We start from the raw sequence: 26313 nt of genomic DNA, 5'->3' as shown, positions 1-26313 counted from the left end.
AATGGAGTGTGCATTTGTACACTCCTCTGAGTTATATTACCTCTAGATTTTGCTGAGTATATGTACAAGGGGACTTTGACTGTTTTCAATTAAATGTATATAGAGAGAAAACACTTTATTAATGTAAATATATAATGTCTGCTTTTAGTATTGATTTTAGTATTTGATCTGAAATGTCAATGATGGATGATAGTCGATGAGAAGATATTATTGAAGTTGATGTTTAACTGACAAGTTGAGACAAGTGATGATGTTGTTGGCAAAATCAGTCTGACAGACATTTTTTTATTTTTACGACAGCATGTGGACAAAACAGCAACAAAGTATCAAGCTATTTCAAAAGAGAGCACTCAATGAGATAATGCAAAGTACATTACAGAATAGTGAAATCTTCCATGTTTGGGAAGTTGCTAGAACTGGTCAACCTAGCAAACAATAAAATGATGTCTTATGTATATTATATTTTGTGTGTGTTTTTTTTCTGAATATTGTTGATGGAAGCAACCAAACCCATTTGAAAAATGTACATTTTCTATTGCAGCACCAGTACCTGTGCAGTAACGCAGTACCATACTGGTACACAATAGGTTATTATATTATATAATATTGTTGTTTACATTGTATTGGTCCAACCTCTGGACCAATACCACTGGACCCACTGCATAAAGGTCACAGTGATCATCTAGCCTCACAGTTACCTTCGTTGAGGACCTCAAACACATAGTTTGAGCATTTGAGCGTGGCCATTTTACACAGGTTCATACTCTTGTTTCTGTTGCGTATCTTCAGGCAGTACATACTGTCTGTACCTCCGTGGCAGTCTCGTGTAGCTATGCACTCGCACCTTTCGAGCGCTGAGAAAAGAGAGTAAATAAAAATATAGAAATGAGTCGGAAGCTCAATGCAGCAAAAATATGTATTACTGCTACTGAGTTAAAGCAGCGCTTTAAACGCATGAACCCGTCATAGCGTCCCTGTTCTGGGGCAAACATTCGGACAAAATTGAGGATCTACAAGCTCACATAGATCGGCAATTTTCGGCGAAGAGATGGTGTACAGGGGAAAAAAGGAGTGGACCAAATACGGAGCCCTGGGGCCTGGGGGACCCCGGTCAACGAAGTATTGTTGGCTCTGTACTCGGTCTGCAATGTTTTCCCTCTACACACCAAATCTCATTTGCCAAAGAATAGCCTATCTACAAGCTCACAACGTGTCGCTGAGCTTGTAGATAGGCTATTTTTGGTTCCCCCATAACAGGGATGCTAGGGTTCAAGTGATTAAACTCATATGATGAGTTATTGTATTAGTTAGACAACAGCAGATGAATCAACTAACTAACTCAGTGAAAGCCAACCTGTACCTGGACTTTAACCCATTAAAACCGGGAACGCATCTGTATCATTTTAAGATTTCTTTGACTAGATCTACAAGCTCATAGCAACCGAACCGAGTACATTCAATTGTTCAATCTGTCAGTAGTAGATTTACGGTGTACAATCAGTTTACAAGCTCGTTTCGAGCTTGCAGATCTGCTACTTTTGATACTTTTGTGTGACACTGTAGTATGATCAAATAGGGCATTAATTTACAAAAAAAACACAAAAAGTTAGAATATGGCGATAAGAGGTTTATGCCCGACAACAGCGATATAGAAGCAGTGTCAAGTGATTTACATATAGGCTTTCATGCAAGTCATAGGTGGGGAGGTATGTGGGGAGGTATAGGCCACTTGGGAAACGGGAGGTTCCCGGGTTCGATCCCCGACTCCCCCTGAGTTAGTGTCGAAGTGTCCTTGAGCAAGACACCGAACCCCTAACAGGTTAGTGTGTGAATGTGTGTGTGAATGAGTGAATGCAACGCACACTGTAAAGCGCTTTGGATGAAGGCGTTATATAAATGCACCATGTACCATGCATTTACCATTCAATCGTACAAATAAAATGGTGAAATTAACTACATAATGCTGCGCACATATATTATATATAATTTGCACAATTCCCAGAATTTCCCAGCATAACATTTGGGAAGGCTTAGCCTACCCTAGCCTTCATTACCCGCCGCCTATGTCTCTTTGCAAAGGATCAATGGCGGTTAATACTCACCAGAGCAGGTTTCCCATTCGTAACAGCGGTCCAGTCCACAGGGGACATTAGTGGAGCTGAAGGAGGACATTTCGGCTCTAAACCTGGCCCAGTCCAGTTTGGTGTCATCACACTCGCCCTCGTTGACAAAGAAGAGGGGATCGCCGTGGCATCGGCCAGCGTGGAAGGAACAGATGGACATGGGTACTGTGACGTTGACGTCCACATTTAGCACGCAGATGGCTTCCTTAAATGAGCTGAAATTGGTGTCAGTGTCAGTGAGTGGTGGAAAAAGTACTCTGATAATTTACTTAAAAGCAATACCACAATGTAGAAATACTCTGTTACAAGTAAGTCAAGTATTGATTACTTAAAAGTATCAAAAGTAAAAGTTTTTTTTTAAGGTTTTCAAAATCTTTCAAAAATAGACAATCTACAATCTGTACAAGCTCATAGCGTGTTGTGATGTGACATGTTGTGAGCTTGTAGACAAAGTACACAATAGGGGTTAATGCATGTTTTGTAATAATAACTAAATCTGCAAAGTAACTTGTAACTAAAGTTCTCAAATACTAAGTGGAGTAAAAAGTACAATATTTGTAAGATGTAGTGGAGTATAAGCAAAAGTATTGGAAAATGGACGTAGTAGTAGAAGTAAAAGTACCTAAAAATTGGACTTAAGTACAGTACATGAGTAAAAACACTTCCACCACTGGCGATAAGGATAAATAAATGCATTATTTACTGTATGCAGATTCCTAAATATATACATACACAGTATGGAAGCTACATTTCTTGGTACTTTTATCTCAGAATATTGTTTCTTTTTTTCACAAATGAGAAAATACATAGAAAATACATAGAATACAAATATTATTATAAAACTACACAGAGATATGTCAACTGTAGAGAAAGAACAGTGGCTTCACTCAGCTGCTGAGCTCTAAGACATGTCATATCATTGATATTTATTATATCTTTCCTATTGATGATGGACAAAACCCTCAAATTCCATTGCAAATGTTCTTGCAATAACTCTACTGACGAAATCAATATGGAATGTCACTTACAGGCAGCTCTCACGTCGAACGCAAACACACTGACCGCCCTCTAGTGCCTGTCCCAGAGCACACTGGTACTGAACAATATATGGATTTTCTAGACAAACACAAGAATATTAGTTTGTTAAGATTCAGGTTTAGATATACGGTATGTCTTATAGTATTATGGTTCCCGCACAATGTCAGATTTAAATTAATCCTATGGATTTCCCACTTCGTTTCACCGATGAATTGAGTACAATAGACCACAATGGAAACCGGGGCTTTTCGTGTAATCCTTTTAGCATAAACTTTGACTGTACTACCTGTACTGTTAACCCATTAACCCATTTAGACCTGAGACCGATTCTAAAAACGCCTAAATCCTGACCTAAGTTTTCTGAAAAAATATTTATTAAAAAATGTATGTTGCTATAATACAGTACATAGATAGCAACAAGAACCCCAAAAGGGGTTCCCATCCTTAAAGGTATAGTTACAAATAGGGACTGGGAACGCATCTGTGTCATTTTTAGATTTATTTGGCTATTCAAAAAATAGCAGATATACAAGCTCATAGCGAACATTGCTCATTTTTGCTAATCTTTGAACACATTTTTTAAAGCGAACATTTGTAACTGTCAAATGTCTCAACAAATGTGTTAATTTTTCTGAAAAACTATTGTTGCTATATCAGTGGTGCTCAAACTTTTTCATGTCAAGGACCCCCCAAAATGATATGTTTTTGGCCGCCGATCCCCATCAAAATATGTTGTTCCAGGGAACCCCTCCAGAAGCAAAGATTTGAGTTAAAAATGTTGTTTCAAAATAATATATGTATTCGGTGCCGTGCTATGAGCTTGTAGATATGCTATTTTTGAATAGCCAAAGTATAAACTAATGGTTTAAGTGGTTACACAGATGCGTTCCCGGTTTAAATTGGTTAACAAGCATGTTAATAAAGTATTCAATCAATCAATCAATCAATCAAAAAGACTATTACTGTACCGTCACTGCAACGTAAGTCAGCAGGTAACGGTGGTTCCCAGGTGAGTCTCTCGCTGCATCTGTAGAAGCCTCGTGGAATAGGGGCCAGGCCTCGCTCCTTACAGTTAAGGCCAACCTCTTCCCCCATGCGGTACACCTCTTTGGTCGGGTACAACGTCATCGACTCAGGCACGTTCTCAGGAGCAAAGCACTGCTTCTCTGAAAGACAAGAAGAGTAAGTGATGTAAAGTTCATTTACTCAAGTACTGTACTTAAGTGCAATTTTGAGGTATTTTTTTACTTTACTGGAGTATTTCCAATTTTCTGTACTTTTACTTCTACTCCACTGCAACTCAGAGGTAAATATTATACTTTTACTCTACTGCAATTATTTGAAAACTTTAGTTACTCGTTACTTCGTAGGTTTTGATTATTATCACAAAACATACAGTAACCACTTCAGCCCATACATTTCAAGGGGTTAAGTATCCATGTAGTTCCAATTGTGTCTGCTCATTTCTTTGTGTCATTACTTCCAATTTCACTCGTTTAATCTGTATCCTGTCCTGAGGCTGTGAGAGTTCTCTCTATATAGCAATGAGTACTATCAGAATATTGAGCTATTTAACACTTATTTTAACAAAAGAATATCACTTACCCTACCTTTAAATGAAGTTAAAGTTTAAATAAGTTAACAGTGAGGATTTTGCAGTGTAGATTGGGATCCCAGAGATGAAAAATAACATCAAACACTCACACACCGATGAAGTAGGGCATTCATTTACGAAAATAAATAAATATGGAGATACAAGGTTTCTGCCCGACAACAACGATATCACTACTCATATCGTTGTTCTGCACTATTTATTTTATTATTTTATGAATTTCTGCTGTCTTTAACTAGGAGAAACATATTTTTTTCTTTTTCTAAAGCTGCTTGCATTTGGAAAACAAATGACAGATAAAGCAATCTTGAATCTTGAATCATGCTTTAGCCCTTACTGATGCATTGTCCTGTTGGCAGAGTCCAGGTTCCATCAGGAAGACAGCTGACGTACTGGAACCCATCCAGTTCAAAGCCTGTGAAACACTGGAACGACTCATGCTCTCCAAAGTCATAGTACAGCTTGGCTTTCTGACATCGTGAGAAAAGGATGGGGGGGGGGGAGCAGGGGGGTGCAGAATGAACACAGGTGAGTTTGGAGATCTTTATTCCTTTCTCTGGCCTGCTTTTACATCGTTAGAAGAATCAATCAATCAATCAATCTCTCTCTCTTTGTCTGTTTGGGTGCTAGTAGTCCAGTACAGTGGTTCTCAGAGTGAGGTCAGGGGACCCCCAGGGGTCCTTGAGGGGGTTCCAGTTAAAGGAGTAGTTCACCAAAAAAAATACTTTACTTATCTTCTATCAATTACACACCCCATGAAGCATTGAATTCATTGTTTGTTTGTTTTTGTCGCATTCCTGTGCCAATAATTTGATTACGGGCAGAAATATGCTAATGTTTCAGGTAGGAGACTCAAAGTAGACTCTTTAAGTCTCCTACCGGAAATACACCCAGACATCAAATTATTCCATGAATTCAAGGCTTCATGGGGTGTGTAATTGATAGAAAATAGGTTATGTTTTGGCTGAACTATTCCTTTAATATCAAAAGTGGTTAGTCTGTTTAACCACTTAAACCCTATATTCATGTACGTACACAGCTTGTAGGTCTGCTACTTTGAATATCTTTGAAACATTTTAACAACACAGATCTCATATGGGGGTCTCTGGCACGAAAAATCTTTCAAACGGGGTTCCACGGCACAAATACATATTCGTTTGGAAGGACCTTGACATGAAAATGTTTGAGCATGTGACATGCTGCATGACCACAGCATCAGTATTGATTTCGACAGCAAATTCTTATTTAGTTTTAGTCATAGTCTTTTGAATAGAATTCCATTTGGTTTAAGTCATATTTTAGACATCTGAAATGAAGATTATGGTCGACTAAATCAACAGTTGATTTAGTCAACTAAAATGTATTGGGGGGTGTATGTATGGGGCCTTGATGGCGTCGTAATGGCTGATTTCACACTTGCTTGCGCTCTGAAAATAGCCGATCTACAAGCTGACAACGCGCCGCAGCGCGACGCGTTGTCAGCTTGTAGATCTGCTATTTTCAGAGCGCAACACCCGAGCGCAACCAAACATTAAATGACTTGTCTTTTAGTTCTACTGGATCTCTTCTCCACTCGTCCTAACATTAAAGTCTAGTTTTTATTTGTTGACGAAATTGTCAATATATTTAGTCTTAAGTCTTAGTCAGTAGACATTTTTCGTCATAGTTTTAGTCGACGAAATCAACACCGCACAGCAGGCTTGTCAACCTTACCAGCAGATAACTGTTCCCCGGCCTCTTGGGTCTCAGACAGCCCTGCACACCAGGGGGCAGCTCATCTCTCAAGCCCTCTGTGAAGTCATCGTCATTGTCACAGGTGTCTTGCCTGTAGGGAAACACGAACATCTCAAAAATCTGCAAGCGTAGAAAGTTCTTTCAGCTATGTTAACCCATTCAGACCGGGAACGCATCTGTGTGTCATTTTGAGATTTATTTGGCTATTCAAAAATAGCAGATATACAAGATATATGAGCTTGTAGATCTGCTATATTTTTGAAAAATCGTAAAAAATGTGTGCAAATCTTTGAATATATACATATTTTTTAAGTGAACATTTGTAACTCAAATCTTTGCTTCTAGGGATTCTACAAATATCTTCTAAATCCTAACAGTTTTTTGAAAAAACTTATGTTGCTATAATCAGTGGTTCTCAAACTTTTTCATGTCAAGGACCACCCAAAATTATATGTATTTGGCCACGGACTCTATGTCTCTATTTAAAATGTGTCAGATGACTGTCTCTCTTCTCTTCTTGGTGACTATGAGTCTCTTGATGTATTCATCTCTCTCCTCTTGAGCAAGACACTGAACCCCTAACTGCTCCTGATAAGCAGGTTTGTGATGGCTGCCTCTGCCGTAGCTGTGTGAAAGAGTGAATGTAAAGCACTATGAATGTTCAAAGTGCATTCTGGGATGATGAAAAATAAACATTGATTTTTCATGCTGTTCTCTATTGTACCCTGCCTATATCCTTCTATGAATTCAAAAAACGTCTGTCTGTCTGTCAGAACAGCCTAAAATTTGGCATGTGTGTCTCCCATGTTGCCCAGAGGATTGACAAACAGCATTTTCTAACATGTCAGAATTCATCCAATCTCCCGATGGGCCAATCGGGAGTGTTAATCGGTCCTCTGAACCCCCTGTACACTGCACGGAAAAAAATTATTCAGCGAAGATTATGAGGCTCACAAATCGGGCCAGTTTCAGACTTAATTTGTCTCTATGCCCAGCTTAACCCTTTTCCAGTAATATTCTAACCACCACTAGTCACACATGTGTGCAAGGAAGCACACACACACACACACACACACACACACACACACACACACACACACACACACACACACACACACACACACACACACACACACACACACACACACACACACACACACACACACACACACACACACACACACACACAAAAAGACATACACACACACACCGGGTCTCCATGAGCTAACCTGTTTTCCCATAAATGCCATGTGATGAAGAAATCCCCCCACATTCTTGTTTGACAACATACCTGACGGCTTGAGGCACAAACAGAGTTTCCTTGTGTGTCAAAGCTCCACCCAGACTTTGTCAGATTCATCTGAGACGATAAGAGTCACCTTCAGATCAAACACACAACTTCCAGTGAGGAGGACAGACTGTCTTTCCACAGCTACATGAGGGAATACTGACGCAGACCACTGGAACCTACTGCTGCTTCTGTCAGCTGAATGGAAAGACAGAACCTAACAAGAACCACGATTCACACTGAAAGTAAACTTCAGGGAACATTTTAGAAGAGGGACCACCACTGACTGGCTGATTTCCTGTCTTGATCAGAGTGTTTGTAGCTACACAGACAACATGGCTTCTAAGTCATCTCGCCCAGAAGAGGATTATTCCTGTCCTGTGTGTTGTGACATCTTTAAAGATCCTGTTCTCCTGACATGTAGCCACAGCTTCTGTAAAGCCTGTCTGCAGGAATGGTGGAGAGAGAAGGTAATAAAGGAATGTCCAGTTTGTAGGGAGAGACATTTAGTGGATCCACCCAGAAACCTGGCTCTGAAGAACCTGTGTGAGGCCTTCACACAGGAGAGGAGCTCTGAGGTTCTCTGCAGTCTGCATAATGGGAAACTCAAACTGTTCTGTCAGAAATGTCAACAGCCAGCGTGTTTTGTGTGTCGAGATTCTAAAAAGCACGTCAACCACAGTTTCAGATCTATCGATGAAGCTGCCCTGGATCACAAGGAGGAAGTCCAGAAATCACTGAAGCCTTTACAGGAGAAACTGGAGGTCTTTAATAAAGTGAAAACAAACTGTGACCAAACAGCAGAACACATTAAGGTCCGGGCCAGGCACACAGAGATGCAGATGAAGGAACAGTTTAAAAAGCTTCATCGGTTTCTACAAGAGGAAGAGGAGGCCAGGATCACTGCACTGAGGGAGGAAGAGCAGCAGAAGAGTCAGATGATGAAGGAGAAGATTGAGGGTCTGAACAGAGAGATATCAAGCATTTCAGACACAATCAGAGCCATAGAGGAGGAGCTGAGAGCTGAACACATCTCATTCCTGCAGAACTACAAGACCACAATGAAAAGAGTCCAGTTCACACTGCAGGACCCACAGCCGGTCTCGGGAGCACTGATAGACGAGGCCAAACACCTGAAGAACTTGACCTTCGGAGTCTGGGAGAAGATGAAGGACATTGTCTCCTACACTCCGGTCATTCTGGATCCCAACACTGCCCATCCAGTATACAACCTGTCTGATGACCTGACCAGTGTGAGACGTGGAGAGAAACAGCAGCTTCCTGACAACCCAGAGAGGTTTGACCACTGGCACCATGTCCTGGGTTCTGAGGGCTTTAACTCTGGGACTCACAGCTGGGATGTTGAGGTTGGAGACAATACATACTGGTCACTGGGCGCGTTAGAAGAGTCTTATCAGAGGAAGGGAGACAGAGGGGGTCAGCTCTGGAGCATAGGGTTATATGAAGGTAAATACAAAGCATACTCCCCATCAGGGTCACTCGCTGTTCTCTCAGTGAAGCAGAACCCCAAGAAGATCAGAGTCCAGCTGGACTGGAACAAAGGAACGCTGTCATTCTCTGATCCTGATACTAACACACACGTACACACCTTCACACACACTTTCACTGACACACTCTTTCCATTCATTGGCCATACTCTCCCTCTGAAGATGTTACCATGGAAGATCAGTGTGACTCTGGGACAACGTAGTTAAACATGATGATGATGATGATGATGATGATGATGTAGTATTAATAATATCAGTAAAAGTAATGATGCCAACAATAACAGGATTATTTGAATGATTGTAATGGTAATGGTAATTAATAGAGGATTCATGTAGAAATTAAATTATCGATTATAGTAATCTTGTTGAGTAATCAAGATACTTTACTATAAAATGTATCAGACTCTTATTATGATACTTTTACTCTCGTACTTAACTGTACTGTACTTTTTACACTATTTCCTAATATATGACATTATAAAGTATGACGTGTTATATGATGGTTAGGAGAAGTCAGTATGTTAAATATTACATTCGTTTTATTAAAACACAAAGGGCTGAGGTAGTCTATGAACCCTGCAGTCACTTGAATCACTGATAATAAAATTATAACACCATAATAAAACATTAGAGGTAATATTGGAGACCTTGTGGCTCTAAATATGTCATATTGCCCTTTTGAAATGTCGCTTGACAAAATACTTATGTGTTTTAACTCAGTTGTTTATAGTGTTCAGTGGACACTGCATGGATTAAAGCAAAATAAAATCTCACGACTGAAAGAATGTGTATGGCCAAGTCTTATTATGTGCTTTGTGAAACAGCGTGAAAGGAGTGCTAGCGCCGTTTCCTAAACAATTAACACAATATGTAAAATGAATCTTGATTATGTTTTAGTAATATTGTACCTGCTGTTCTACATACTGCCAACCAGGTGAAGAAATCACACATTGAGGCTTTAACCGTTGCTTTTGTGACATATTCAAGACTATTAGGGTTTTATGGAAAATGCTTCTAAACATTTTGCTAGTTTGACCATATCAAATGCTCCAATCTTTGAAAATATTAACCGAAAATAGCCGATCTACAAGCACACTGAGAGCTTGTAGGTCGGCTATTTTCGCTGCGCAACATGCTCCAAAAGACTGAAATCAATCGTGGCGACTGAGAACTTTAATTCATGTGTATATCTGCTATTTTTGAATAGCCAAAGTATAAAATCATGGTTTTATAACCCACAGATGCGTTCCCGTTTTTTTTTATTTTTATTTTTTTATAATTTTTGTCCCACGATTTTGTAACCCACATTTTTTCACCCAGTGCCAATTGCCTATGTAATCCTGGGCACTACCTACCCTCTGCCAGCCTAGGGAGGGCCCAAGCTGAAGCTCATGTCTCCTTCAATGCATGAGGAGCAAGCAGGCCGCTTCTTATCACCCGACAGGGGGGAGTTTCCCTGGTTGGACATAGCGCGTGGAAGGAACACGTTATTCCAACCAGTTCCCTTCTCCTCCATCAGGCGCCCCGGCTGACCAGGGGGAGGCAGTATAGTGACCAGGATTACTACATGTTTTTGTGAGGGTATTAACTACCCTAGGAGACACGGGGAGAACATGCAAACTCCACACAGAGTAGGCCCTTTCACCAACCCCACCTAGGGTATGGGCGCCGATGACGTGGAGGAGAGAACACGCCCCCAGCGCCCACAGCGTCCCTGGCGGGAATCGAACCCAGGACCTTCTAGCTGTGAGGCGACAGCGCTACCGACTGCGCCACCGTGCCCCCATCGCGTTCCCGGTTTTAATGGGTTAAAATGTGTTGGTGAATTTGACAGAAATTGTGTTTCTGGACAAACAGACACATTTGATTCACGTTATGGTGTAATGCCTTGTCTTGTGAAGGAATAACATTAACACATTGGCTGCCAGAATTATTTATTTATTTTCTACAGTAGACTGCCAGACTTTTTCAATGAAAAAATAAAAGTACTCAGGAGCCGAGATACAGAATTTTTAAGTTTTAAGTTAACAAGGAAGTGGATGGGAGTCTAAATCTTCGAAAAATCATATCTCCTTGGTCTTTGGGTCAAATCTAAAAAAAAAAAATCATTTTTTTATTTTTTCATTTTTTTAAAAGAACGCAGATCTGCGTTCTTGGCAGCCTGCGTTGTAAGGGCTCAAAAGAACGCAGATCTGCGTTTTTGGCAGCCAATGTGTTAAGCACACACACAGAACTAAATCTAGGCAATAGTGGACTCACTCATGTCCACAGTATTTAAAAAAAGAGACTCATCTCTCTCATTAAAAGCTATTGTACCATTATTCACTGATGGTAATAGCCTTAACGACCATGCAGTCTTATGCAAAGGTTAAAATGTCATTTAGCAGGTTATTTAGACAGATGCCAGGTTCATTTGTTGACCTGACATTCTATAGTTTCTATAGTTTCAATGTACAGATTATTTATCTTGTGATATTCTCTTAAGAGAACTTTAGACTAATGCCAAGTTATTTGTTTACTTATGATCCTAGATTACTGAGGCACTACACTGTCTCTATGCATTTTGATGTGTGTGTTTACCCTGCTTACTGTAAGTCGCTCTGTACAAAGAGTGTCTGCTAAATGCCTACATTGTAAATTGTAAAAAGCCTCCTGAAGACATAATAGAAACAGAAAATGAGTACATGTATACTAAACAATTAAGCAATCTGGTTTGTCCAATGTGATGTCCATTTCACACACCAATTAATCAATCAATCAATCAATCCACAGTCTCTGCTACCTTATTCACTGTAGCATCTCCTACTTGATTGACTGATGCTTGATTGACTGTGTCCTTTATTAACAGTCTCTCTGTTTATTCAGTGTTTCTCTTACTTTTCAAAAAGAGATATGTGGCATCTCTCCTCTGCTCTGCTGAGACCCTGGCACGGCTTGCCTCCCTTCATGGGACGAGGGTTATTACATTCTCGCGTCCGATGTCTCTTCAGGACAGCTGAACAGCTTGACCAAGCCCCCCAGCAGCTCCAGAAACCGTCCACCGTCTCTGGACAAATATATGCACCAAGAATATGTACAAGTCACATTCATTTCCCACTGTTCTCTCACCAAGACCAACAGTTACATACCAGCACATACATGTTATACTCTGATAACCACTTCTTAACCCATTAAGACCGGGTACACATCTGTGTTACCACTTAAACCGTTGTTTTATGCTTTGAAAAATAGCGGATATACAAGCTCATATGAGCTATGAGCTTGTATATCTGCTATTTTTCAAATATAACAAATATTTTGAGATGGGGGTCCGCAGCCAAATACATATAATTTTGGGGGTCCTTGACATGAAAAAGCTTTGAGAACCACTGATATCATAGCAACATAAGTGTTTTAGAAAACTGTTAGGATCTAGAAGACATTTGTAGAATCGGCCTCAGGTCTAAATGGGTTATAGCTACACTATGTCACTTTTGTGTGTGTGAATAAAATGTTACTTTGACCAATCTGTATAGTGGAGTATGTTGATACAATAGAGCTAAAACTAACACAACTGTGTATTTGGTCTCCATGCTACTTCTACTGAGAAGGTTTGACCCTGTGTATTAGGGTCTGACCTCTACTGGTTGACAAGTGGTACTGCCCTGAAGGTGAAATGTCTCCCCATAGTAAGTATAGTAGGAGTGCTCAGTGGTAAAAAATGTATGTAAACCTATTGGAATTAAAACGATCGAGAACCACTGACCTGAAGTATAGTCTGGGGATCTTTTCTCGCAGTTGTCACCAAAAGTGCCGGTCTGGCAGATACACTTGCACTCTGTGCCAGATAGGACTACCCTGGCGTTGTTGGGGCAGGGAGCGCACTTACAGGAGTCAAACTCCTGCAGGTACTGGATCAACGCCGTCCTCAGGTGTCTCCGTTTTGTGGCAGCACATGGGATCCCCCTAACCAGGTTAATGAGAGGCCGCACCTAGATGCAAAGACACAGACAAGCAGTACTCTGAAATACATTGAAACATGCAGTGGTGGAAAGTAACTAAGTACAATTACTCAAGTACTGTACTTAAGTACAATGTTGAGGTATTTGTACTTTACTTGAGTATTTCCAATTTTCCAATACTTTGACATTCTATATTCTATATATATATATTCTATATATATTGCAGTATTGATACTTTTACTTGAGTAAAATATCTGAGTACTTTTTCCACCACTGGAGCATGCTTCCAGTGATAGTAAAAAATAAATCGCACTGTAAAACCTTTACTTCTGATTCTCAGACCGCTTTATGAAATGTATGTGTCTTTTGTTGCTTTTTTTTAACCCTTTTTCTCCTCCCTCGTTATGCCAATTGATTCCTTCCCCGCAAACATTCATGTGTGTTATCATCGCTGCTGTTGTATCCTCATGGCTCACCTGCCAGTGAGGAGCCCCCACCGGGAGGACGTAGAGCCTCCGTCCTACTCCTCCCGCCCAACACTCCCCGCTGACAGCCAGGTGCCGCAAATATCACCCTCCCCGCCCGGCTTTCCTTCCCCCCGAACATGGGCCAATTGTGTCAGTAACTTTGTCAGCTTGACAAAGCCGGAAGGCTACATCATTTCCAAGTGCATTCTTACTGTGTAATGTGCTAACAGAAGCTCTCCATGAAAATCATCCTAACCTCATACTCCACCAATGCAGGGTTTACTATGAGGGTCTTAGCCCAGTCCCTGTATTTGTCCGTGCTGGGAAGGGCGCCTCTCCTCTCCCAGGCCAGCACCGAAGCCTCTCTGGTTCCACCTCCTCTCACCATGGAGAAGGACTTCTCTGCTGACTTGATGTAAGACCCTGAGGATTGCACACATCAAGGTGTTCAACAGTTAATCAAACCAATCGATTGAATCAATTAGAACAAAAATAAATAGATTTTATGATAAATACATAAAAACACACTTCTCGGATAGTCAATGAATCGAAAAAGTATCAAAAAGAATAGTTGCAAAGGAAATAATGTAATGTAATGTAATGTAATATATGGTGTTCGTGAGTATTTTAAGGATGCGTCTCAAGTCACTGTGTTCACTTGAGAGAAACTCAAGTTCCCATCTCTGCAACATGCAACTGTAACTGTGACTGTGACCTGCTACCAGGATTATTTTAGCACCGTATTTTTCAAAGTGCCAAATGTTCTTTGGATTTCTTAGTTTAGGAAAAATGAAAAGAATGACAAATCTAAATCTGACACATTTTTGTATTGTAAACGTTGTGAGTGCAGTGTTTGTCATTAGTTAGGAAACATCTTTTTCTTGTCCAGTGATAGTTGTGTACTGTACAGTTATGTTACTGAAATATTATATATAAATAAGGTTAAAGCATAATTTATGCCTTGGTGAATAACCATTACACAACATGTCGCTTGAAACGAAAAAGTAATTTCAACAGAAAAAATACCTAATTGTTGTAATTTACCGTCATAATTTTCCGTCATCTTGTTGTTATCGCATCTATTGGAGTGATCGCGTCGATTATAGACAATGGCGATGATTAGGGTATCTTTTGCAAGACAACCTGCAGTCTCCTTTAACGTTTGACCTTGGAGGAGAGGAACACATCGGATCAAATCACACATTACGTCGGTGGAAACCTTGTACTGTATGTCCAAAACCGGACTCTTTTTTTGTAAGTGTATAATGTAGTAGGGCATTAATTTACTGAAAAGAAAAACCAAACAGAACATTTTAATATGGAGATAGGAGGTTTCAGCTCAACAGCAACGACATGCAAAGTCTACTGTAGGCTATGTGAGGCAACTGGTTCCAGGTTCTTACAGTTACAGTTCTGTAACTCCAAGAGTGTGTACATGGACCCATAATATGGGTCTATTTGGGACCCATATTATGGGTTGTAAGGGTCCATTTCTGGGGGTCCTTGGAATTAAAAAGGTGGAGAATCGCTGGCATAGGCTACTACTGTATTTACATTATTATGACATGGTGGACCAAAATGGAGAAACAAGCCTTTGGCTTATTTTTGTCATCCATTTGGCGTCTATCAATCAAAACATGATGACATGTCATGATGTATGATGAAAGTATCCATGTCGGCATGTCTCAGCACAAAGAGACAAATGATCTATTTGACTTTGCAATTAAATTGATAACATTCACAGTAAAACAAAACTGACATGTTTGTCATTGTCCTTTTGAGTTTTGTCCACTAGGTCAGTGGTTCTCAAAGTAGGGTCCGGGGGAACCTGAGGGGTTCCTGGGGGTCCGCAGCAAAATGTGTTAATATAGCATAAAAATGTGTTTAACCACTTTAACCCCTATATACATCAGCCATTTGAAAAAAGCCAATCTACAAGCTCACGAGTCACAACGCATCGCCGTGTTGTGAGCTTGTACATCTGCTATTTTCAAAACCTTGATTTTAACAATGCGGTTTTTAAGTCTGATGTCATTTTGTAGTCCGACATCACTTCCGGGTCCAAGAGGCACCAAGCGCCGTCCACTCTTCATTGTAAACAAACATGTCGGAACCCGTAAATCTTTTTACAATAACCTCCTTTTTCAGAAATGAACCATTGAGGGTTAAAAAGGGTCTTAATGCTAATATCATAGACAGTAAATTAGGCTAATAGGCTAATAAATATATTTATATACATATTTATTATATATTATTATTATCATTACTATATTATTTATTTTTTATATTTATGTATATATATATATTTATATATAAAATAAGCATTTCCTCTTCTCCTTGTCGTTGCCAGGAAAGCTGTAGAATGACACATAAGTCGTTATTTTAGTCTCAGATCTGTTAAAACAGTGAGGGACACAGCACTGCGCATATTGGCAAATCACATGGGGGGGGGGGGGGTGGCCTGGCACGAAATATCTTCAGATGGGGGTCCAGCTGCACATTCATTTGGGGGGTCCTTGACATGGAAAGGTTTGAGGACCACTGCACTAGGTTGTACTGTTGCACCTGAGGTCTTGAGGTCCTCCCGGCTGTACTGGTACAACAGGTCATAGTGGCCTCCCATGGTCCCAGAGGCGTAGTAGTGTGTGCCGAAGCGCTGGAAGATGTCCCTGTAGAGAGGGTAGTTGTAGTCCAGTGGGAGAGCATTGAGGAACTGGAGAAAAGGCCCGTCTAGGATCAGGTCTTCAGCCCTCAACTTGAACTTGGACACTGGCAAAATCTGATTCACCCTGATGAACGAAGACGCCTGTAGATGATAATAATAATAATAATAACAACAACAACAATAATGTTGATGATAATAACCATCCTAATAATAACAGACTTGCCTTGCTTTTTGAGGCCTTGAAAGCGTCGTTGTACTTCCAGGAGGAATCTCTGCTTTCACTTCCGACGAAGAGGATAAAGCCCTTCTTGATTTTTTTTGCGACATCGCCATCAGAACTGCTTTTGTCCACATTGACTGGATTGACTACCTCAGCTTCCACTGGCCGAGGATCTATTGAAAAGTGGTCCGCCACCCCCACCTGTAGGACAGCAACCAGCATGACATGTGTCAACTACTACTATATATTTTCGATTCATTGCAGTTAAAGTGAAATATTTCAAACCTTTTTTTTGTTTTAATCTAGGTGATTACAGTATATAGGCATACATGACATTTTCCATGATATACATACATTTTTTAGATGATCCTGTATAAGCTCACAACGCGCCACGTTGCAGCTATCTTTGGTGAATACATTTGGTGTACAGGAAAAAAAGGAGCAGACCAAATATAGACCCCTGGGGGACCCCGGGCCAACTAAATAGGGTTTAAAGGTGTATTAGAACAGGTGAAGAGCCTTATCCTACAGGAATGGAAAAAAGAAATATGTCTGTGTTGGGTGGAAACCTTGTTTGTCCAAGTTACTTTACAGGAAATGAAAAAAAAGAAAGAACCTGTGTTCCAATGGATCTAATGTAGTTATTATTTAGTCACAAGCTCTTGTTATACTTTACATTGGTTTAATATTTATAAAACCCACAGATGGACATTTTCCACTTTCACTTTCCAAAAAATCCTAAAATAGCAAAAATAAATAAATAAATGTTTGCTACGTACTTTTGTGTGACGCTGTTGTTATGGCTATTATTAAGTCTTTCCTTGATAAAGAATGACCGTGGAGATTATCATTGACCCTAAATCTGTGTAAACACTTCACACTGGAGCTCATGTCACTTGGATGGCACAAAGAAAGTATAATAATACATTTAAAAAAAAGGTGATGGTCAAATTATGCGAATTAGGGAATGCAATTATTTAGTACCTTAATCTCAAAGCGTTCGAAGTTGTAGGGGATGCGATAGTAAATGAGTTGTGGCAGGTCAGCGGCGGAGTAGTTTCTCGGCCTCTCGCGAACGCAGCTGCCTCCCATGAACATGTTGCCCAGCACGCTTCCTCTGGGCTCCTCCGCAATGGCATCAAACCTGCAATAGAATGTTGATAACAGGATGTTGGCCCGTTTGGTCCGCCCTCAGCCCTACTCTTCCGGTTGGGGCACCTATGTTTTCATTCCCACAAACAGCATTTCTCCCACGGAACACTAACAACATTTCTCCCACAGAACAAGGATCGTTTTGGTTATAAGCCCACTTGTTTCTATAATTTCTATAATGGAAGAACAATTTAAAATGTTACTAACTTTCCGTGGTGTTGTCGGCTCCGAGGACGCCATTGTTGAATGAGTTTGGGTTTGTTTCCAGTGGGAACACATTAGAAAGCGAACACACAGATGTAAATCCCGCCCACTACATTTGATTGGGTAAAGCGCGGTTTGCTTCCTGATCTAAGGCCCGCCCACTTGGAGGCCAGAATGGCCTCCGCCCTCCCGACAGATGCAGTAGCGCAGCTCGGAATCTCTTCTTGAGATTAGTTGCTGAGCTAAAAAGGGGAGATGTAGCAGTAGTGCATAGACTACATTACCCATGATGCACTGGCGGTATGTGACTTCCTGGTTACTAGCAAGGAAGCTTATTTAAGGCAAGATCGCCAACATCACCAAACTCACACCGGAAGTTTGGTGTTCGGCTGGACAGCTTATGAACAAACACTATTAGTCATGGCGCATCTCCGGCGTCCAGCGCGTCCCTTCCTTAAATAAGCTTCCTTGGTTACTAGTAAAGTTGTTGTCATGGCGATAACTCCACGGCGTCCGTCTCCTTCATCACACAATGCCTACCCGTTTCCTATGAGGTCAGCTCCAGGGACCACTGGTGAGGTTGGACAGAATCCTGTTTTTTGGGCACAGTTCCTCTCGTCCGAGTTGTCGCCACAATCATTCTGGGTGTTGCATGTTAGTGTCATGTTGATACAGCGCCCTGTGATGGTAAGACAGAAATCATTATACGTTGCCACAGGCCCGGCGTCATGGGGGGCGTGAGGGGGCGACGCCCCCTCAACCGGACCATCTTGCCCCCCTCAGTCAAGACTGCCAGTTAAAAGAACTAACCTTCTGGTAATTTTAAATTAATAGCATTTCGGCACCACGCCTCCCTCAGCGTATTAAAAAGTGGTCAGTGGTGTTGTGTGTACCGGAAGAGACTAATAGACAGACAGACATGACAAGGACTGCTGTCGGTAAAAACAAATAATTTAAAAAAGAATCCCCCATACTTATGCACCGCCCCCCCCCCACCGTTGTCGGCCACCGCCGGCTCTGCGTTGACGTCAGAGTGTGTAGTTTTGTGCATGTGTGCACACATGTGTGCTTTTTACACTGACACACATTTTAACGATGGACCTCATGTACTGTGTACTGTATATATTGTAAAGTTTCGCGCACCGAGCTGGAGTCAAACCCCGGCCTCCAGCTCGGCAGACCGGCAGGTAACAAGCAACGCCAAGAGAGCTAGCTCGCTTGGAGGAGCAAGTTACGACTGGTCTTTTGCGGGGTCGCTATAATATTCACTATACTCATATTAGGGAATTATCTGACACTTCTGACCTGTTTTACTTACAGTTTTATTCTATTTTTTTTCTATTTTTATCATGAATTGTTTCAAACTGTATATTGATATTTTTATTTTGTATTGTTGTTTGTTCCACTGTTGTTTGTCCAGTTGTTTGATTGTTGAATGTTTAATGGACCACAATGGAAACAAGCCTGGCTTTTGGTCTCATCCATTTGCTGTTTTTTTTTTATTGTTGTGCGGCTGTACTTTTAAAAATCATCAATCTAATATTCCATCAATCAATCAATCAAAAGAAAAATGTCACACCTGTAAACCTGTGATGTGAATAAAGGCTGAAAGTGATTAGAACATTGCATACCGTTTTCACACTGAAACTTGTCTTTGCAGTTCACCGCTGGGATCTTGCATTCAGTAGAAGGGAAACAAGGCCTGTCGTCCTTCAGCACCGGGTCGCAAGCAGCGCCTCCAAACTGGGCTGGTCTCTGGACGTACCGGGTTCGAAGCTACAGCGGATAACAATAACATAAAATACAAGCACGCAGTTCCAAAGTAAAAGAGAAATACAGATTGAAAGATGAACAGTGTACACTACAGCAGTGGTTCCCAAACATTTTAGCTCGAGACATTTTAGCTCGGGTCTCCCCGGGACCCAAACTAGTAAAAAAAGCCGATCTACAAGCTCACAACAACACGTTGCGATGTGTAAAAAAAAAATCACACCCTGTGTGAAGTGAGTGGTGCCTCTAATGAGCCCTGTATTGACCCCCGTATTGATGTTGTCATCAATGTTTGTGGACAGACATACATACATACAGTACATACATACATACGGACACACGGACAAAGTCATGTATAGGAGTGGTTGCCTTCGGCACCACTCAAAAAAGTGTGTGAAACATGCTATTTTCAACAGGGTATAACAAGAGAACGGGAGGTCACGATGACGTTACTGGAGATAAATATTCTGTGGTTCTTGAAAAATTAGTCAGAATGCTTAAAAATGCTGGCAAAAGCTACCTGCCAGCATTAGAAAGTCCCTGGCAGTGAATGTGTTAATCATTTAAGCCCTGTTATATGTTGTCGGTGTCGTGCAAAATGAGCGCTCTACAATCTCAGCTATTTCCTTGTGAGCTTGTAGATCTGCGATGTCATTTTGCTATTTTTGAAATGTGTATGTGAAAGATTGTGAACGTTTGCCTATGATGACATGCCTAAAATAGGGATGAAAGGGGTTAAAAAGTAAACAAATAAAGTAAAGAAAGACAGAATTTGTCCAGCCCTTCATAATACAAACATTCAGATTAATAATGGCAGCATAGAAACTCAGTAATTCATTGTATTTTGTGCACGCATGCGTGACTGTGTGTGTGTGTGTGTGTGTGTGTGTGTGTGTGTGTGTGCAAGTGTGCGTGTGCGTGTGCGTGTGCGTGTGCGTGTGCGTGTGCGTGTGCGCACGCATACAGTACATATGGTTGCTGTCGGGCAGAAATCTCATATCTCCATATTTCAACTTTTTATGTTTTTTCATAAATGAAGGCCCTACTTTTTTCTGTTTGCTGAAAAGTGACAGTTTTGGACATACAAGGTTTGTACCCGACAGTGACGAATACATGCGAGTCCTTGCCTGTTTCTTGGCACACGGTGAGCAGGCTGACCACTCCCCATACTCTGTGAGCACACAGTTGATTGGACAGAAATGCTCATTGCAAGCTCTGGTCTCTGATTTGCACAGCTGCTCACAGCTGTTCCTCCAGTAGTAACCTTCATTTTTAACAAGATTCCTGCCAAAAGAAATGTGAAAACCTTCATTCAGATAACTTGCATTAGGCTTATGCCTGATTTATTAGTGTGGTTGCCCAACAGGGCAACCAGACTATAGTACTCTATACACTTTATTTATAGATTAACTTTTTTTCAAACCGGATCTCCTCCCACAGTTTTTATCCCCTAATGTTGTGCCATATATCAAAATGACCGTCTAAATCGGGAATCGTGCGCTTGTATTTTGCTAAGAGATTGGTTAAATAGTTTAATTGATATTGATTTATTAGTGCATTAAATGTCCCCATCCACTTTAATGTAAAAGTGAAAAAACTCAAATTCAAGTATTTTTTTCTCAGAAACCGTAAGAACTAGAGTTATCAGATTTGGAGGGATAATTCATAATATTGTCCGAAATTATTGAAAAAAATATCACACCATTCGGCCTCATGGTGGCGCTATAACAGCCCCCTTTACGTTTTGGCCCGTAACTCTTGAACCGTAGGTCCGAAAATCAAAATTTCTTTTCACCTGGATTCCTTGGGTCACTACGCATCTCACCATATAGACCACGCCCATTTGCGTCAGGATAGATTTTTTGATATTGATTTATTTCTGCATTAAATTTCCCCATCCACTTTAATGGGAATTGCAAAAACTCCCATTCAAGTATTTTTTTCTCGGAAACCGTAAGGGCTACAGTTACAAGATTTGGAGGGGAGGTTAATAGTTTTTTGAAAAATGATTAAGAAAATAATCACACCAGTCGGCCACATGGTGGCGCTATAACAGCCCCCTTTACCTTTTGGCCTATAACTCTTGAACCGTAGGTCGTAAAATCAAAATTTCTTTTCCCCTGGATTCCTTGGGTCACGACGCATCTTCCCATATAGGCCACGCCCATTTGCGTCAGGATAGATTTTCCGCCATTTTGAATTTTCTTCAAAACACACTTTTTGCTCCTTTTCCTTCAATTTTTTTCCAAATCTCACACAAATCGGTACACGTGATCTATGGACCCATGCGATAAACCTATCCAAGCGGAATTTTGATAGTCCGTACCGTCCGTCCGTAAATGGCTTCCAAAGTTAGCGGGAGGGGCCCGTTTGACCAAAAATGCCATAAATCACGAACGAAACGTCCGGTCAATCCCAAATTTGAATCACATGTCGAGGGTGGTATACTAAACCAATCCCCAAAAGCATTTCTACTTTGATCCATAGGGGGCGCCACGAATGCTCAAAATGTAACCGTTTGATGCAAAAACCTTATTTTGGGGGGATCGATCCTCTCAAAATGAAACGCAAGCCATCTCAGGAGTGACGACACAATGTAATTGGCGCAGCCTCCGACGTTATTCCTCCCGGCGTATTCCTCGAGTCCCGGCGGCCGCGACCCGCGACCGGCGTCGGCGCAACCACACTCTGCAATTTCCCCGGAATTGCGACGCGTCTAGTTTATACTTGTTTTGGCAATACAAAGCACTTTATGTGAGGCATAGAAAGGCATTCAAAAACAAAAGGCATTTAAAAGCATAATAAATAAGATGAAATATGATTAAAAACAAAGACACATTTTGTATATTCATTATGTGGACCAATATACTGCATATTATGTACTGGTATGGATGACGTTTTATTTATTTTAGTGGGACTGCCTGGTTAAATAAAAGTACAGTTCTTCCTTACTTTTCATAAAGATTCTAAAGATACATTTATGGTCACTACTCTGGTCACTACTCTCAGAACAGAATCTTATTTAAAGATGTATTTCTTGCCCTTCCACAGCATTTGAAAATTCTGCTACTAGTACACTTAATAGTAGGACTACTCATGCTAATTCTACTAATACTAAAAACACTAACATTTTCAACGCCCTCTGGTGGACGAATGTAAAAACAATGACAAGCATTCTGACACAGAAAGACAGCTAGCTCATCATTATAGTTTTGCAGCTAATAACAGCTGTGTGTGTAGCATATTTTCTTAGTTACAGAGTGCTATAGAATAGGATTTTTTTTTATGTCACACAGAACCAGCAGTGAAACCGTGACAGAAAAAGCTGATAAGAAGAGTATTGACAATGAAGAAAGGCAGACTTAATGACACATGCTGTGACACTGCGGAATTTAAGGACTATACATTTTAAGCGTACTAGGTAGGTAGTAGGTACCAGTGGTGTAAAGCAACTAAGTGCATTTACTCAAGTACTGTACTTAAGTACAATTTTGAGGTACTTTTACTTTACTGGAGTATTTCAAATTGTCTATACTTTTACTTCTACGCCATTACATCTCAGAGGCAAATATTGTACTTTTACTCCACTACAATGATTTGAAAACTTTAGTTACTCGTTACTTTGCAGATATAAATGATTACATTATAAAACATACATTAACCACTTTAACCCTATTTTATACCTAGGCTATTTGAAAATAGCCGATCTACAAGCTCGCTTTGTGAGCTTGTGAATCTGCTATTTTCAAACGTATTAGCACTTTTACTTTTGGTACTTTTAAATACATTTTGATACCAATAAATACTTTGGTACTTCCACTCAAGTACATTTTTTATTCCGGACTTTTACTTGCAACAGAGTACTTCTACGTCGCAGCATTGATACTTTTACTTAAGTATAAAACATTTGAGTGCTTTTCCCACCACTGGCAGGTACCTGCGTCGCTGTTGTTCGCCATGGTTGCACGTTCTGGAGCAAGCAGACCACGGTTGCCACGGGTAGCGATCACAGAAGCAAGCCTGGACAAATGTCACCCAACCCAGGACCTGCATCAGCAGGACGAGGAGGAGGAGAATGCTGCTGCGAGCCATCAGTCCACTAAACAGCGACAGCTGGTGTAGTCCTGACACACAGGTCACAGGCCTGAAGTCAAACTTGTTTGTATGTCTTTACTCTCCTTTTCTACAGTGGAAAAAAAGAGAGAATAGTGACAGGTGACAGGTAAAAGCGTGCAGGGTTTATATTAATAAATAATAATAATAATAAACTTTATTTGTATAGCACCTTTCATGACATGAAATGCAGCTCGAAGTGCTTTACAGAGCAAGAATACAATTACAGTTACAATCAATTTAACAATAAAGCAAACAAAAATAAAATAAAATAAAATAAAAGCAAAAGCATAAAACAACATTAAAATAGGCAATACAGTGAGGACTTAAAAATCAACCAAAGAATCAGCTAAAAGCAAGAGTGAAGAAATAGGTCTTGAGCTGTGCTTTAAAGCTATCGACAGAGGCTGCCTGTCTTAGGTGTAATGGGAGTTTATTCCACACTGTCGGTCCGTAAAAGCAGAATGCTGCTTCACCGTATTTTTTTTTACCGTATTTATTGTCATTGTAGGCACCTCGAGCATGGTCAGCACTTGAAGACCTGAGGGGCCGGTTTGGAACATATCTCTCTAGGCAGTCATAGAGGTAGGAAGGTGCCAGACAATTTAGAGCTTTATAAACTATTAAAATAATTTTAAAATCAATCCTAAAAACAACCGGGAGCCAGTGTAGTGAAGCTATAACTGGAGTGATATGTTCTCTCATCCTAGTTTTAGATAAAATTCATTGCTGCCAATGAAATGCTTATTCTACAATTCCCTTGGCTAAATATAATAAGAAGCGGGATTAAAGGTAAACTGTAAAATATATTCAAATTGAGTGAAGCAAATACAATAAAAATACAAATAAAGTTGTGCAAATAATGCGATTTTAGAATAGCCTGCAGCTTCTGTTGCAGTATGGTTAACTTGATATGGACAGTATACATACAGGCTGAGAAGAGACAATCCAATGCAAGTATCATAGTGCTCAATAATGTGCATCACCCACTTCTAGAAGGGCTAGTGAAAACTAGAGAACATCTCTGTACTGTATGTGTCCCTATGCACATAATGCAGTAACATGTTGCCACTGGGTACAACAGCTAGCCTACAACGTCTATGCAATGCCACCCAAACAATTTCATGTTGCGTCACATTAACTTCAGAATGAAAAACCTGTTGCGTCATTTCTGCTCATCTAATGAAGCAGTAGCAACAATGCCATATCCATGCTGCTGCTTCAACTTTAGTTTTTCTATTGTTCTCAGATGTGATCACTGCCATTAAAATCCAACCAAAGCGTGTTCTCAGAAGATGCAAATGATGACTTACCATGTAAGTAAAACAAAACAGAATCAAACTCCGCTGATGTCCTTCCCTGCAGGGATAAACCCAACGGTCACCTTGTGTCTGACTGTGAACAGATAAGAGGACCCCCTAGTATAAGGTTTGCCTCTCACTGCAATCTCAGCCTCGATCTTAAGTACTACGAAGGGGGATATTGTAACGCCCATTGAATGTCCCCCCCTATCACAGTTGAAGTTCCATGGAAATCTTGCACAACCTCTGAACCCCATCTCTTTACGGGAAGTAAGACCCTGTGGATGTTTCCCAGCACCAAATACAGATTCACCAGATGTCTTCCTTCATGGACTTGAGAGGCATAAACACGCTGCAATCTATGAGACTAAAAGTTTTGTTACCATGCCATGTACTATCACAAAAGCTTAAATTTGTGTATACAAGCATTTGCACACTGCATCAATTATAAGCTCCAGAAATGATACCTATGCTCTTCATAAATTATTTAATTTCACCATCTTTGCAACAGTTGTTGAAATGATGTACAGTATACTCAATGTAGGCTACCTCATCATGATTTAAATGATCAATTTTGCTGGGACTAGCATTTTATGCTTCCCTTACCACAATGCCACGCAATTTCTTTTCGTAATTTTGCATTCACATCATAAAATGTCCTGTAAACAAGTTTAGGGGTGGAATTTCTACATTACAATTTATACCTCCACATACGGCCTATCAATACCTTTCCTGGGGACTGGGCAGAAGATGACCTCAACCAGTTGCTTATGACAAACCTTTTAGAGACTGATGTTTGTCAGGACCTGGAGCTTTAGGCGTTGTCCCCTTGAGCACTCTTTCAACAAACCCTTGGGTGAAACTCTACGGCCAAATTGCTGCCCCCTCACCTCCTTCTGTTATTGTGAAATTGGTGACCTGGCAAAATATGTGACTAGTGGAAGTGACAATGCGTCGCAATGCAACGCATTGTGAGCTTGTAGATCTGCTATTTTAAAAAGATTTTTATACATTCTGCATAATGAGTACTTTCTACTTTTGGTAATTTAAGTACATTTTGATACCAATACTTTTGTACTTTTACTCAAGTAATTTTTTTATTCCGGACTTTTACTTGTAACAGAGCATTTCTACATTGCAGTATAGATACTTTTACTTAAGTAAAAAATGTAAGTAC

At 40.5% G+C, this 26313-nt stretch overlaps 2 protein-coding genes across 2 annotated transcripts; one reads left to right on the top strand and one right to left on the bottom strand.

Moving 5' to 3' along the window:
* Nucleotides 1–264: 264 nt before the first annotated feature.
* Nucleotides 265–25270, bottom strand: c6.2 (complement component 6, duplicate 2). Its single transcript, XM_084047222.1, has 18 exons — nt 25149–25270; nt 23660–23905; nt 20850–21006; nt 19584–19728; nt 18493–18631; nt 17581–17740; nt 16600–16797; nt 16277–16517; nt 14756–14878; nt 13968–14134; nt 13049–13274; nt 12181–12349; nt 6487–6598; nt 5111–5243; nt 4130–4327; nt 3152–3239; nt 2103–2338; nt 265–854 (listed from the first exon to the last, which is right to left on the bottom strand). Exons 2-18 carry the CDS (start codon nt 23812–23814, stop codon nt 679–681), a joined length of 2823 nt encoding a protein of 940 aa, XP_083903348.1. The 5' UTR covers nt 23815–23905; nt 25149–25270; the 3' UTR covers nt 265–678.
* On the top strand, nt 8098–9853 carry LOC311037428 (nuclear factor 7, brain-like). The gene has a single exon (XM_084046585.1). It carries the CDS (start codon nt 8131–8133, stop codon nt 9508–9510), a length of 1380 nt encoding a protein of 459 aa, XP_083902711.1. The 5' UTR covers nt 8098–8130; the 3' UTR covers nt 9511–9853.
* Nucleotides 25271–26313: the final 1043 nt, after the last annotated feature.

This window comes from Gymnoscopelus microlampas (genome assembly GCF_963454915.1).
Source record: "Gymnoscopelus microlampas genome assembly, chromosome: 21".
Classification (NCBI taxonomy): Eukaryota; Metazoa; Chordata; class Actinopteri; order Myctophiformes; family Myctophidae; genus Gymnoscopelus; species Gymnoscopelus microlampas.
This window is presented reverse-complemented; position numbering and strand designations above follow the sequence as displayed.